The sequence below is a fragment of the Octopus sinensis genome, linkage group LG1, assembly GCF_006345805.1.
Source record: "Octopus sinensis linkage group LG1, ASM634580v1, whole genome shotgun sequence".
NCBI classification, from domain to species: domain Eukaryota; kingdom Metazoa; phylum Mollusca; class Cephalopoda; order Octopoda; family Octopodidae; genus Octopus; species Octopus sinensis.
Window position 1 is genome coordinate 16,632,150 of NC_042997.1, and position 16,249 is coordinate 16,648,398.

Genomic DNA, 16,249 nt, shown 5'->3' on the forward strand with positions numbered 1-16,249 from the left:
GCCAAAATGTACCAAATAATCTTACTTGACCAAAAGCTATAGAGATATTTGCAAAGGAAGCATATTTAACAGCTTAGTGATAATAAAAAGCTGTTTTGGTATTAGGGGTAGTAGATAAGACCACTTGTGTTTCTAGTTTTAAACTGCTAAAACATTTTTTAACATCTGCTCAATGTTATCCCTTTGTGACAAATGATGTAGAGTGGTTGTTGCTGTAGTGTTTCTCCTAGGTTGACCCTGGTTAAAAACACTTATGACAAGAGCCATTCCAAGCATGACCATCCCATCTTTCCTTCACTTGTGTTGATTTCATATCACTTAAATTGAGCACAAAGTCTGAAATGTATAGGTGAAAGGTAGTAGTTCTAACTGGAACTTGCCTTATCTCTTCCCATAGGGATGAAAGTTGAAGTCAACCCCAGCAGGATTCTTTTTAGAGCCTACACTGAATGCCATAAGGTCTGATGTTCTAATGGTCCTGCCTTTCATTATGTTGGCTGCTGCTGATAATAATGATAATCCTTTCAGCTATAGCACAAGGCCTGAAATTGTAGGGGAGGGGGCTAGTCATTTACATTGACCCCAGAGCTCAGCTGGTGCTTATTTTATTGACCCTGAAAGGATGAAAGGTGGAATTTGAACTCAGAACACTGCTAAGCATTTTGCCTGGCATGCTAACAATTCTGCCAAGCTCACTGTTTTTAATATTAATAATAATAATAATAAATTTAGAAAAGGAAAAGAAGAGATCAATAAAATCGATCCTTCACATATTGGAGAGAAAAATTTTGTTTGAATCAAAGTATTAAAGTAATATGATTTATAATATAATTCAGGAAACGGCTGTACAGTTACTCTTTGAAAATTACTGATTGTGGAACAAATTTTGTATAATGTTTCTCAAGTTAAAAGCTAATTTTTAGAAAGAATATTTGCATAAAGAATGTAACCGTTTAATTATAGAACTAACTGAAATGATTGCTAGTTTAGCAAGTATTTCTTTTTTTGGTATTATTATTTTGAAAACAATAATTAATGCTTAGTTGATATGGATGAATGAATCTCCTCATGGCTTCAATAAAAGAAGGTTGTGTAATCAATGGAACCATTTGTATGATAGTGCAAGTGGCCGAATATTCCACAAACATTTGTTGCCTTAATCTAATCTTTGTCTAGATATAGACACACACATGGCTGAGTGGTTAAGAAGCTTACTTTGCAACTATGTGGTTTAGGGTTCAGTCCCACAGTTCAGCACCTTGGGAAAGTGTCTTCTACCATATGCCCAGGCTAACCAATGCCTTGTGAAGGAGCTTGGTAGATGGAAACTGTTGGGAAGCCTATTGTATATATGCATATGTTGTGTGTGTGTTTGTCTCCACCCCACTGCTTAACAACCAGTGTTGGTTTGTTTATGTCCCCTTAGCTTAGCAGTTCAGCTAAAGAAACAGATAGAATAGGTACCAGGTTTCAAAAAATAAGTACAGGGATCAGTTAGTTTGACTAAACCTGTCAAATTGGTGCCCCAGCATGGCTGCAGTTTAATGAGTGAAACAAGTAAAAAGATAAAAAAAACGAAATAGATACAGTGTCACACAACCCATTTGATAGTCATCTTCTCAGTTTCGGTCAACTCACTTTCACTCAGAAAGTTTAGCTCGACCGAGATTATGGAAGAAGATACTTAAGCTATCACACAATGGGATCAAACTGGAAACCTCATGATTGAAAATAAATATCTTCAAGACTTGGTCATTTGCTGTTTGATATATTTTGTTGTGGTCAGCATGGCCGAGTACAGTTAACTGCTCAGTAAACAGTTCACAATTTTCTCTAGCCATAGTGTACCCTGAACTACATTATCAAATGTATCCTTCTTTTTTTTGTTATTAGGATGATGAGATGGGAGTTGATAGATATTTGGCTGCTATTTCTAGTAAATTGTGTGGCCATGTATGGGTTGACTTACATGTACCTTTCACAATCATGTATATTTTGTTACTGGTTTAAATATATTTCCTGTCATTAATGACACACAATGGCCATGTAATAAAGTGGTCGACTAATTTCATGGTCATAAGTTCAGGCAGGACATCAGCCATTGTGTTATATTGCTGAGTAAGGCACCTAACTTTGCTTGTTCCAATTCGCTTGACTTTCCTGTACCATGGTTGTTTGACGAACTGTAAGAAAGTTTTCCAGCTATAAAAAATAATTGTTCTGACATAAGGTCGCCCACACACTGACAGAAAACAATGCAAAATACTTATCAATATTTCTTCCCCCTGGTGGAATCAATAGCACACAGGACAAAATGCTTAGTAGCATTTCGTCTGCCCTTATATCCTGAGTTCAAATTTCACTGAGGTTGACATTGCCTTTTATCCTTTCAGGGTCTATAAAATAAGTACCAGTTGAGTGCTGGGGTTGATGTAATTGACTTACCCACTTCCCTGTAATTGCTGGCCTTGTGCCAAAATTTAAAATTAATATTTCCTCCTAAGGCAGTGAGCTTGCAGAATCATTAGCATACTGGGGGAAACATTTAGAGGCATTTCGTCTGTCTTTATGTTCTGAGTTCAAATTCTGCCAAGATTGACTTTGCCTTTCATTCCTTTCAGAGTCAATAAAATAAGTACCAGTTGGACACTGGGGTCAATGTAACTGACTTAACCATCCCTTGAAATTGCTGGCCTTGTGCCAAAATTTGAAACCAGTATTTCCTTCACCTGTCAGTGAGGATGTAATGGATTTTTAAAAAAATGTTTCATGAATCATATTTTAGAACTGGATGCCTTGCTTAATTTTTACCTTTCAGTTATAAAATATAGACAAAATCTCTCATGTATTTGGCAAACTGAAGTAAAAACCTTAAAAGGCCATGATACAGTTATGTAGCTTGGTTTGAACTTCTTGATCATATAGTTAGCAGTCCAAAGTATTAATGTCTCAGCTCTAATGCATCTCTCTCTCATGCACACAGATACAAGCATATTTTGTTTTTTTCTGATTTTAATAAAATGCATTAAAAAAATTTTTCAAATGATTTTTCTCTTTTGTTTTTAGGATGATACATCTGGATTATCATGGAGAGAAGAACGAGAATTAAAACGGGCTTTGTACGCGTCTCTGCAAGACAGTCGGCGTCAAAACCGCCAGCAGCACGAGCAGTGGCAAAACCAGAAGGAAAGTCCTGTTTTGTCAACTGCCAACAGAAAAACTAACCAAAGCAGTGGTAGAAGTAGTTGTAACAGCAACAGTTACCTTGATTGCAACAGATCGGCAACAGCAGTGCCAGTCTTAACCAACTCTACTTGCAATAACTATTCATCTTCTCCTTCATTCTGTCAGTCTATTCAGAGCAGTAACTCCTCTACAACATCGGCTGTTAGGAGTACTGTTGTCGATGAGAACAGCAGAGACTCGATGAAGCCTCTCCATGCAGTTGGGACCCATATAAGGTCAGCCAACTTGGCAGCGACAGATATCAAGAGGTCAGTTGGTTTTAACCCTTTTGTTACCGTATTTATTTTGAGATGCTCTGTGTTTCTTTCAAGTAATTTTAAATGTAACAAAGAATTTCGTAAAATGGGCATGGCTGTGTGGTTAGGGAGCTTGCTTCCTAGCTACATGGTTTCGGGTTCAGTCCCACTGCGTGGCACTTTGGGTAGGTGTCTTCCACTATAGCCCCGAGCCGACCGGAGCTTAGTGAAGTAACTGCCGTGTGTGTATGTGTGCGTATAGCTGCTCAGTGCCTCTCCAAAAGAGAGAGAAAGGGAACTTCATTATTATTAAGCTGGTGTTAGGAACATAAATTGTAACTAAAGTTTGGTGGAGGATTTTAATTCAAAACTTATGAACACAAGACATTTGTACTAAAGAGCCAGAGACGGTTTCAGGTGGGTTGGTATCAAAAGGGTTAATAGTGTGTGAGTGTGTCTATTGTTTTTTTTTTTTGTTATCATTTTCCTGATTTGTATGTTGATGGAAGGTGTATGTGAAGGGACATGGTTCAGTGGTTAGAGCTTTGGGCTTATAATTATGAGGTTATGAGTTAGATTCCTGGACCAGACTGTGTGGTGTTGTGTTCTTGAGTAAGATACTTTATTTCATGTTGCTCCAGTTCACTCAGCTGTAGAAATGAGTTGCAATGTCACTGGTGCCAAACCGTATTGACCTTTATTTTTTCCTTGGACAACATCAGTGGCATGAAGAGGGGAGATTGGTATGCATGGGTGGCTGATGGTCTTTCACTAACAACCTTACCTGGACTTGTACCTTGTAGGGGAACTTTCTAAGTGCAATCTCATGGTCATTTGTCATTGAAGGGGGTCTTTATCCTTTACTCTTTATGTTGATGGAGGAGGAATGCTAAGTATGTGAGACTGAATACTTTGGTGTAGAGCCTCCATCAATCAAGATTGACCATGCATCTACATACATCTGTATTTGTCTTGGCAAGATTTTGAACTGAAGACTAGCAGTTGCCTATGCATCCAAGTCCCCTCTCTCCACACCACTGATTATCTTTAGGAAAGTCTGCTGACTTGGGCTGATTCTGCTTGGCACCAATCGCAATGCAGAAGAGCTGGAGCAGTTACCATAACCATTTAGCATTTAAACTGGCCATATCCTGCCCAAATATTCTATTTGTTCTATGTTCAAACCAACCAGACCTAATCTTTCACACCTACTCTACAATGTCATTCTAAAGATAATCATATCAAAATCTTTAAGCTACGAGATTAATGATTCAAAATAATGTGAATAAATAAGAACTGTCTTGGATTAATACTTATTTTTAACCTTGGAAGGAAGAAATAGAAAGTTGGTCAGTTAGATTTTAACTCAGAATACAGAGAATCACTACATATGCCATGGAGCATTCTATTCAGTATTTTATATTTCGAGTTAACATAATTTTCCTTTGAGAGTTTTTTTTCTTTTCATCACTTTGTAGTTGATAAAATAAAATACCAGTCATATGCTGAGGTTTATTCAATCACCTTGTACCCTGTCCCATATAAATTTTGTGCAAGTTTAGAGCAAGTTCATTCTATGAGTTACTTTCATTTTCTGCTTAAATCTAATTCATTTCATTCTCATGGAACTGATAGAAAATGTTAAGACAACCTCGTCCCTTTACGTCTGTGATTCTGTATCAAATAAAAAAAATAAACATTTTCTTGATTTATCCCTTGATGTTGAGCATTGTAGAGTATGAATAAACCACAAAAAACCCAAGTCGATGATCTGGTTTTTGTTTTCAGAGATGAAACCATTTTACTTCTACTTATATTGCTAACACACTTGCATCACACAGTCTTATTTCTCCTCCTTTTTGAATTTGAAATTTTGTACTCCTGTAAGCAATTCATGCTTTATGTTTGCTGCAATCTAGAAAACTCTACCTTCTCACTAAATTGTATGATGTGGATTTTTATTTTTTTCTATTTTTCAGGACTAAAATTCATGCACAAAGAAAATTTGCTCAGTGCTCACTTCCTTCTACTCCAATTTCAACTCCAAATAAAAGCAAAATGTCTCCCCTTTGTTTGCCAAAAAGAGCTAAAACAGAAGATTTCCTTACTTTTTTATGTTTAAGAGGTAAGATTATGATCTGTTAACTTAACTTCTGGTCTAATAAATGCCTTGAAATTTGCAATGTTTGATATATACATTTTAATAGTAATTAATTGATTGATTGAGGGTTCATTATACGCATTTCAGGTAGTTCTGTCTTGCCATCTCATCTGGATTTTTTCAACTATTCAAGTAAAGATTCTGCCTCAGTCTCCGGTGGAGAGAATAGCCGTCCCCAAACACCAGCCAGTGTCAACTATAAGCATCATATCAGTTCATCGCGTGCACAGACACGTGAGAGCTCTCCTCTTTCTACTGCAACAAGTACAAGTAGTAATGATGATGTTACTGATGTAATGTCATCTTTCCATGTAAGTATTACATTGAAAAGGCTCAAAACATTTTTTTATTGTTTATTTTCTTTTCGTTCTTCTTCTTTGTAATCACCCATTCAAAATCCAGTGTAAAAAACTTTGATGTATGGGGCTTGTGAATCCTATTTTTGTTGTTTTCATATTTTTCCTCTTTATACACAGTTTACTGTTCATAACTGTTATTAGGTATTAGGTTTCAGTTAAATCAATTGATACGCAAGACTGGGAATTCCTTGAAATACAATAGTAAGACAGTGTGCTTCAAAGCCTAATATTAGTTGTCTTGTTGCAGCCTGGCACGTAAAAAGCACCATCCGATCGTGGCCGTTGCCAGCCTCGCCTGGCCCCCATGCCGGTGGCACGTAAAACGCACCATCCGATCGTGGCCGTTGCCAGCCTTGCCTGGCCCTCGTACTGGTGGCACGTAAAACGCACCATCCGATCGTGGCCGTTGCCAGCCTTGCCTGGCCCCCATGCCGGTGGCACCTGAAAAGCACCATCCGACCATGGCCATTTGCCAGCCCCGTCTGGCACGTAAAAAGCACCAACTACACTCACGGACTTGTTGGCGTTAGGAAGGGCATCGAGCCATAGAAACACTGCCAAATCAGAATGGGCCTGGTGCAGCCTTCTGGCCTCCCAGACCCCAGTTGAACCGTCCAACCCATGTTAGCATGGAAAGCGGATGCTAAATGATGATGATGATGATTGGAGAGAAATGTGCATGATTTGATGTGTAATGGAGTTTTATATATCAGTGAATAGAGAATGCAACCAAAATATTTTATAGCTTCAGAGTTCTGAATTTAAATCCCACTACACAACATTTTGAGCAGGTGCTTTCTATAGTTTTGGGTTGACCATTATCTTGTCTGTGGAATTTAGTAGACAGAAGAAGAAGACAGAAGACCCCCTTCGGTCATGAATGACCATGGGATTGCACCTAGAAAGTTACCCTCCTAGACACAAGTCTGGGCAAGATTGTTTATGGAAGACCAGCAGTCGCCCATGCATACCAGCCTCCCCTCTCCACGCCACCAGCGTTATCCAAGGGAAAGACAAAGGTCGATACAGCTTGGCACCTGTGACGTCGCAACTCATTTCTACAGCTGAGTGAACTGGAGCAACGTGAAATAAAGTGCCTTGCTCAAGAACACAACACGCAGCCCGGTCCGGGATTCGAGCTCACAACCTCACGATCGTAAGCTCGACGCTCTAACCACTGAGCCATGTGGTTAGACAGAACCTGTGCAGAAACCCATGATATGTATGTGTAAGTGTTTCTGTGTATATTCTTGCATCAGTCTCTAACTGGTATTGTTGTTAACATTTTCTGTAACTTGGCTGTTTGACAAACAGCAATTGACAAAATATAAATACCAGGTTGAACTATATACTGGGTTGTTAGGATCAACTAAAATACTCAAATACTGTGCTCCAGCTTGGCTGCAGTCTAATGACTGAAACCAGTAACAGAGTAAAAGACTAAAAGATTGATGTACGTAGGAAAAACAATTATACTCATATACATGTGTATTGTGAACACACACACATGTGCACGCAGACCAAGGAAAAGAGGGAGAAATGTTGAAATCTACTCTCAGGAGGATGAGCCTCAAACCTCACGAAGGGGATGTCGAAAGCCCACCAAAACAATGGGGAGGAGATGCTGTGTTGAAGAAGGTATGTCCAATTAATGCCAGCATGGGAAAATGGATGTTGATGATGATTCATGTTGAAAACATGCTGTGAATTGGTGAAAGATACTTGTGGTAAAAATAGAATGAATTAGACATGGAAAGGAATAGGATATACATTGTACTGTTGTATCATGCTGTATATTATTCTTTCTAATTTTGGCACAAGGCCAGCAATTTCAAGGGGAGGGAGCAAGCTGATTATCCCAATACTTGAATTTGAATTCAGAATGTAATGAGTCAGAAGAAATACTGCAAAGCATTTTCTCTGATGCTCTAATAATTCTGCCATCTCACTGCTTTCTTGTTATATAATATGATATAATATTGAAACCCTCTGAAAAATTTTGTATAATGCATCCAACCTGCACTAAGATGACAAAAAAAAAAGGCTTACAAAATTAAAATTTGGATCATCATCAACTACAACATCATCCTTTAACATCTGTTTTCCATGCTGGCTTGAGTCAGATGGTTTGACCAGAGCTGGCAAGCTGGAGAGCTACACCAAGTTCTAGTCTGATTTGGCTTGGTTTCTGTGGTTGGATGCCCTTCCTAACACCAACCAGACAACAGTATGTTCTGGTTGCTTTTAATGTGGCATCACACAAGCTCTAACATGTGGCACTGGCATGGGTGCTTTTTACATGGCAACGGCACACAGCTCTTGTAGGCCAATACTCTTCATTAAGCTTTAATGCTTCTGTTGTGGAGGATATGTCTTCTTGAGTACTAAAATGTTGATAATTAAATAAAAATAAAAAAATTTGTTATACGTTGGGATAAATTTCAAGAACTATGAATTTGCATAGTGTCCCATCAGTTTTATAATATTTAAATTATTTGTGCTCGTTTTAATGCTATGCCCATTTATGGTATACCATTTTGTGTGCTCTCTATTTGTTCTTTCTAATGTGTTTTACACTTAGCTTTGGATCTGAGATGCAACAATTTTGTTTGTGTCAAATATTTCAGCTTTTGTTTGATAAAGTAAGGAATATTGAGTATTAGGTTTCAGTTAAATCAATCTACAGACAAGACTAGCTTTTTTTTTTTTTTTTCCATCAAGGCATGCAGTTTCATCTACAACTGTATGATATGGTAAGACAGCATGTTTTTCATTTTGCAGGCTGGAAAGTAGATATATCGGCATTGGTTTAATTTTAAGCTGCACCTGTAGCCATGCCTGCAGCTATAAGTAACAACAACAACAATAATAATTTTTAACATAGTCAGAAGGCCAAACAAGAATGATATTAATCAACAATTTCTTACATAGGCAGAAGACTGAGTTCAGACTTGTAGAAGAAGGGACTGTGGGAATTATAATATTGATACATGTTACAAGGGATTTAATAACTGATATAAATAAAAAGCAGTTTCAGAGAGGAATCAAATCTAATTTACTGAAACATCAGCCCACCCATAATACTAGGATATTTTTTTTTAAAGTCAAAACATAGTATTGATTTTTCTAAATGTATGCTTATGTGCTTTACGCTCGTTTTTCTATCTTAAATTATTTTCTGGTTATTTTATCAGGTTGTTCGCTGTCTCCAGACGCCAAATCGGAAAGCAGCACGTGCAAGTGCAAGCACTCCAGAAACTGCTAGAGGCTTAGCTACTATGCAGCAACAGAATTTGGTCAAAAAAGTTGCTGGAAAATTGGGTGCCAAACTAGGCCTAATTGACTCCAAAACACGCATGACTCACAATAGTTCCCCTTCCAAAAGAAATGTCAAATCCAGAATTTCCCAACCAAAGACAACTATGCGTAATGGAGTACATTCTAATGATCTCAGAACTAAAAAGCGTTCCCCTGGACGGCCTTCACTAAAGCAGAAGTTGCAAGACAGGGTGAACCATGTTAAAACCTCAGTCCATATTGTTTCAGAATCAAAGAAAAGATCTGTTGTTGTGCGCAATAGTAAATCAAGTGTGTTACGATCTCTTTCTAAGGTATGTCTGTCTGTGTGTCTACTCAACTCTCTCTCTTAAATTTTCTATATTATTAATCTCATTCTTGTCAGTCATCATCATATTTCATTATTTTTCATTTACAATTACCATATTTGATGATATATAAAACACACCTTTCTTTTTCCAAAAAAGATATCTTCTAAAAATCACCCTGGGTCCTTCCTAAATGTGAAGTTCAACCTATATTGCATGCTTTAATGCACTGAAAACATTTTTCCTGAATATGTGCTGCAGAAACTGGAGTGCATCTAATATGGCTTCTATGCCATCAAGTACAATATGTTCATGTGTTTAAAAGATAAATATTTATTATTATTATTAATATTACTATGATTTATTTAAAAAATTATGAAATATCGTCACTTTATTTTTATATGTAAACAAGTCTTCAACTTTTGTTTTGATCCTGGTAGAAGAAATATGAGAATATACTTGTGCCCCATTCCTGGCATAACACCTGTTCATTCACTTTAAGGCTTTAATTAAGCATTGTTAGGTTAATAAAAACGTTAATACCAAAATGAGAAATGCATTGCAAATGAGGCTTGCCAGCCATCACAATTGAACAGTGTTAGTGAAGATCTGAGTTTAATCCTTCAAGATATTTCTAGCAAAGAACACACCTTCTGAGTTTTAATTAGTTTTGAAAATAACAATTTAGAAAGTTTTAGAAGATTAAGTAATTATTTTGGTATCAGCTTGGTATTTGGGACATTGATTAACAAATGGTTCTTACATTTAATTATGATAGAATTTTGATTTAGCTGTGAGTACTTGAACCCTTTAGATACTATCCCGCCTGAGACTGTCCTTGGTTCTATGATGCTTCCTGATCTAAGGCGATCTAAAAACTTCCCATCAAAATTTCATATTTATGTCCCAAACACCAGCTTATTAATGGAAATTATCTTACAAAATTCTTCATTATTTTCAAAAATAATTGAAACTTAAGTAGTTTATTTCAAAAGAAACTCAGTAACAAAAAGGTGAAAAAACGCAGTTTGTATTATTTGACCAGTGCAGGTTTCAGATAGGTTTATATAAAAGAGGTTAAACCTTGTAATTATTGAAAAGAATCGGTACACCACTGCTTTAGACTATTGTTGTCTGGACACTCCTTGTGACTGTTATGGTTATGTTGAGCCTGATTTGTTCCTGATACTTCTTAGCCCTTTCGATACCAATCTGGCTGAAACCACCTCTGGCTCTGTAGTAGAAATGTCTTGTTTTCAGAAGTTTTGAATTAAAATCTTCCACCAGACCTTAGTCACAGTTTATGTTCCTAACCCCAGCTTAATGATAACTAAGTTATTTTACTAAATTCTTTGTTATATTTAAAATTAATTGAACGAAACACAGAATATCTCACAATAAATATGGTAATGAAAGAGTTAGTTTAAGTATTTCTTGCATAATTTAAACTACTTTTAGCTTTGCTATGCTATTGATTTCTAGCTCCAAAACATTGGATTGACCTCTGCTTCAATTATTTCATTATGTATATTTAATCAGTCCACTTAATTCTATATAACCTATATTCATGTAGTTATTCAGGAAAGATAAGGGATTACTTGAGAATATTTATTATCCATAATACATTGGTGTTCTATCCATAGAAGATTTAGCTCTCATCTTCTTAAACAGCTTTAAACTTGAAATAAGTACTAATTCTTAAAAGTCCTTTTTGAGTTCCAGGAAACATTAAATATATTTGTTATTATTGTCTCTATCTCCTGGTAGAAGAGGATTTGACTGGGCTATGGTCCTTAGATTAATATAAACATAATCTCTTTCTTCAGATTATATATATAAAATTAGCCTGCTGACTTCCTATTAACTAAGATAAGTGTGTGGTGTGTGTGTGTGTGTGTGTATATATATATATATATATATATATATTTTTAGAAGGTTGTTTGTTGTGACCAGTCAGAGGGTGGACATTGGTTTTGCATCTATAAAGCGCTTAACTATATAGGTGACTTATCAGAGTGGCCAGAATTTATGTACTTCTGGCCATTTGAGTCTGATGAGTCGCCTATGCAGCTAACTGCTTGATAGGTGCAAAACCAATGGTCACTCTCTGACCAGCTATAACAATCAACCTTCTAAATATATTTCTTTTTGATGTTTTAGAGTGAGTGTTTTTTGGATATATGAACTACTGACAATCATCATCATCATCATCATCGTTTAACGTCCGTTTTCTATGCTAGCATGGGTTGGACGGTTCAACTGGGGTCTGGGAAGCCAGAAGGCTGCGCCAGGCCCAGTCTGATCTGGCAGTGTTCAGACTGGGCCTGGCGCAGCCTGCTGGCTTCCCAGACCCCAGTTGAACCGTCCAACCCATGCTAATGTACATCTCTTTTCTTCTCAATGTGTAAGTAAAAAAATTAAATAACCATCTTCCAGTTACTGGAATCACATTAAGATATAAATCTTGAAATTTGTTTCAGAACTCCAACAATTCCTACTGCAATAATAACAGTGCTCAGTCCCAAAAACCATTTTGCAAAACACAGACTCATGGGAAATCCTTGAGAACATCTGTCATTTCACAAAAAAGCCATTCCAATAGTGTTCTACCTGTGGTGCCTTTGAAGAAACTCTCTGAAAATGTGCCTAATCGACGAAAACATAGAGGACGTAATAAACTGCAGTCTAGTCAAATTGATAAACTGAAAAACAAAGTGCGAAAGCAGAGAAATGCACAGGATAACTTATCCACTACAACTGAACCTCACTCTAGGAGCAGGACTCGTCGAGACACTGGTAACCCCAGTTCAAATAGAAGGCAACGAGGACAGTATGTTTTAGTACCAAGATCACGGACTATAGAGCCCCAGTCAAGGGTTCAGCCATCCCGGTTTTCAAAACGCCTCTCTTTGTTGGCTCAACGAGCAGCTATTGATGTTGAAAACAAAGTTAAATCATCTGGTTTAAAAGGATCCAAGACAGCTCAAGAAGAGTCTACTGTTGGCCCATCTTCTACATTACTGCCATCTTCAGCAGTGCCTTTGCCAACCGTAACTTCTTCTGGTACACCTTCTCTCACACAGTTGACCAATTCCACAAACACCTCAAATCATCACTTAGCATCTTCGCACCATTATTCACAATCACTCAATCAAGTTTCACCCTCCATAAAGGCAATTAACTCTGGTATTTCTGACAAAAAGAAACTCAATATTCTGAAAATGATGAAACTTAGAATGCCCACAAGAGAGCAGCTGAAACTAGCTCGAATCATAGAAAAGCGACGTGGTAAGAAGAACTGCGTGGCTTCAGTGACTCCTGCAACAGACACAACTTCCAAATCATTACCACAGCTTTCAAATGAAAATCCTAAACCAAAAGAAAATGTTCCTTCGTATGAAAAGCGCCGTGGAAGACCACCTAGTGAGTATTATTATATCGTTTATTGTTTGCTTGTTTCTGTTATTGGACTGTGACCATGCTGGGACACTGCCTTGAAGGATTTTATTTGAACAAATAAAATCCTTCAGTTCTGATTATGTTTTACTTCATTACCTGGTTTAACATTGAACCACACTGTCCTTGGTTGTAAGCATTTGGAGCCAGTTCTTTGGTTTCAGGATATTTCCCTTTCTCCTGGAAGGTCCTGAAAAATGAAAAATCATAGGCACTACTGTAGGGGATGGGGGGAATCATCTATGGTAAGTGGATTAGTTCAATTTGCTATATATCATCATCATCGTTTAACGTCCGCTTTCCATGCTAGCATGGGTTGGACGGTTCAACTGGGGTCTGGCAAGCCCGAAGGCTACACCAGGCCAGTCAGATCTGGCAGTGTTTCTACAGCTGGATGCCCTTCCTAACGCCAACCACTCTGAGAGTGTAGTGGGTGATTTTATGTGCCACCGACACAGGTGCCAGACGAGGCTGGCAGACGGCCACGCTCGGATGGTGTTTTTTATGTGCCACCGACACAGGTGCCAGACGAGGCTGGCAGATGGCCACGCTCGGATGGTGTTTTTTATGTGCCACCGACACAGGTGCCAGACGAGGCTGGCAGCTCTATAAATTTTGGTTGCGTGTGATTTTGGTTACGTGTGATCAACATTGCAATGTGCAGGATGTGTTTCCATTTATTTATGTTTTTGAGGATGCAATAAAAAAAAAAAAAGAATGCCACAGTATTACCTTTCACTTCTCAGTAAACTGAAGGTCTTGTCTATGTAAGGAATAAATCTTAACAATGTATTTCTATGCTTTATTTTTATATATATATATTTTTTTTTTTTCTAATACAGTTGGGAAGAAATCTGAACAAAGTTCTGAAGAAGAAGTTAAATGTGATTCTTTTCCAGAGGAAGGAGAACCAGCACAAATTGTGGACATTCCAATTTTTTATCCGTCAGATGAAGAATTTCAAGACCCCTTAGCCTACATAGAATCTGTCAAAACACAAGCCGAACCATTTGGAATGTGCAAAATTGTACCCCCAGCTTCATGGAAGGTATTGCATGGCTTTATATTTTGGTTTCCTTATCTTCTTATATTTCCATATCTCTGCTGCCATATTGATTTTTTTTAAAAATTACCAGAAGAGTGAGTATCATCAATTAAACTGATCTTGATATATGATTGATAGTTGTGTTCTCCCAGAAAGATGACAGGAATAATTGACTGTGATGGTAATCAAATTCAGAATCTGAAGGGAAGTAAATAAATACTGACATTCATTCTGACCCAGTACTGTTTCTGTTTTTTGCCACATTGGAATGTTCTTGAGGAATAAAGTACTTCAGCATTCATAGAGAACTACATTTTTGTTTCATTAAATTAGGAAAGCATATTTTTGTCATCACGTGATCACGTGACCAACCAGACCATCAGATGTTTTACACATCGCTGGTCACAATGCATTCGCATTGTTTTAGCCTTCGAATGACGCCACCCCGCTGGCTAAGTGAGCAGGCCAACAGTAGAAAGAGTGAGAGAAAGAGTGGTGAAAGAGTACAGCAGGGATCACCATCCCCTGCCGGAGCATCGTGGAGCTTTTGGGTGTTTTCGCTCAATAAACACTCACAACGCCTGGTCTGGGAATCAAAACCGCGATCCTACGACCGCGAGTCCGCTGCCCTAACCACTAGGCCATTGCGCCTCCACATATTTTTGTAGGTTTGTAAATTATCTCTGTAGCAGAACCTCAGGCTGGATGTTTTCACATTATTTAGTTTGGTTCTGTATGAAAGGTGAAGATGACCTCAGTGGCATTTGAACTCAGAATGTAAAGAGCTGTAAGAAATGCTGCCAAGCATTTTGTCCTGTTCATTAATGATTCTTCCAAATGCCACCTGAGAAAGAGAGAGCTAAATATTGGGAAAGTGTAGAGTTACAATTTCTACTAAACCAGCACTTTATTACAACAATAATTAGCAAATTAGTGACAAATGAATTTTAACAAAAATTAATTCCAGTAGCTGTTTAGTTTTATATATATATATATATATATATATACTTTATTTAAAGCAGCAGAAAATTCAACAAAATCTGTTACTCTGAGTTTCCCGTTGCCGTTCATCAGGCATTTATGTGTTTACTCCGGTATATATATATATATATATATATACACCTTATTGGCATGCATTTATTTATTATCACTTAAAAGATTTGATCAATTTCTATATTTCACCCATCACATAGATTATGAAAGCATAATAAAAAGTTTTTTTTCTTGTTTTAGCTTGAAAGCTGTATTAATGAAGAAATGAGATTTACAAGCCAAGTGCAATATATACACAAAATGTTAAATCGGTAAGTAATATATTTACAATAATATATATGTGTGTGTGTGTGTGTGTGTGTATAAGAAATATATTGGGTATGCATATATATATGTTTTAATAGTAATTCTAATGAATGTATTGAACATTTAAGATATTTCTCCTGATGTGTTATTAGTATTTACTTCAATGGAAGCTTAGTTCGTTTCGTATGAATGCAATCTTTGCTATGGTCTTCTACATTTCTTTCTCTTCCAACTTTCAAAATTCTTCCTAAAAAAGTGGGTTTTCAAAGTCCAAATAGTTTTAGCAATAATTTAGTACCAATAATTACTACCAATAATTTTTAGTCATCAGGCAAAAAAAAAAAAATTAAAATAACAGTGATTGTATGTGATGGGGGAACAAACCTTGATTTCTTCACGCAACCAAGAGAGCTTTTTCTATTCTCTTGCATTTCAGCTACTAAGTTCAACATATTTTGCTACTCTACTGTTGCTTTTATTTGTGCATTCAACAGATATCTGTAAAAAAAACTTCACATAAATCAAATGTCACAAATTGCAAACAATCTGCAATGCATTTTAATGTGAACAGCTGGGCTTAAAAATGTTGGAAGACATTGCTTAATGATCGTTGAAATGGAAGTTGACAATTAAATGTTACCTTTTATTCTCTTAGATAACTAATTAAGTGATAATGATTGTGAGTTTAAGTACTAGACTATTGATTACATGAATTACAAACTGAAACTGCACAACAAAGTAATGAGCTGTAAAACCCTGGAAACTTCTGGTGGTGGTGGTGGCTGCTGCTGCTGCTAATTAAGGTGCCAGTCTGTGGCAGTAGATTGGCAGAATTGTTAAAA

General features: G+C 37.0%; 1 protein-coding gene across 4 annotated transcripts in view; it reads left to right on the forward strand.

Annotated features, from left to right (window-relative positions):
• The window catches only part of LOC115208907 (protein Jumonji), a 232,035-nt gene that overhangs the window by 187,833 nt on the left and 27,953 nt on the right, over positions 1-16,249 (forward strand). For 3 of the 4 annotated variants that reach the window (XM_029777113.2, XM_036511178.1, XM_036511138.1), the window contains exons 3-9: positions 3,067-3,494; positions 5,462-5,607; positions 5,731-5,954; positions 9,197-9,613; positions 12,088-13,030; positions 13,906-14,111; positions 15,342-15,412. In XM_029777113.2, coding sequence (XP_029632973.1) covers positions 3,067-3,494; positions 5,462-5,607; positions 5,731-5,954; positions 9,197-9,613; positions 12,088-13,030; positions 13,906-14,111; positions 15,342-15,412 — 2,435 coding nt within the window. The remainder of the gene's footprint in view (positions 1-3,066; positions 3,495-5,461; positions 5,608-5,730; positions 5,955-9,196; positions 9,614-12,087; positions 13,031-13,905; positions 14,112-15,341; positions 15,413-16,249) is intronic. The other variant, XM_036511238.1, reaches the window with a different exon arrangement.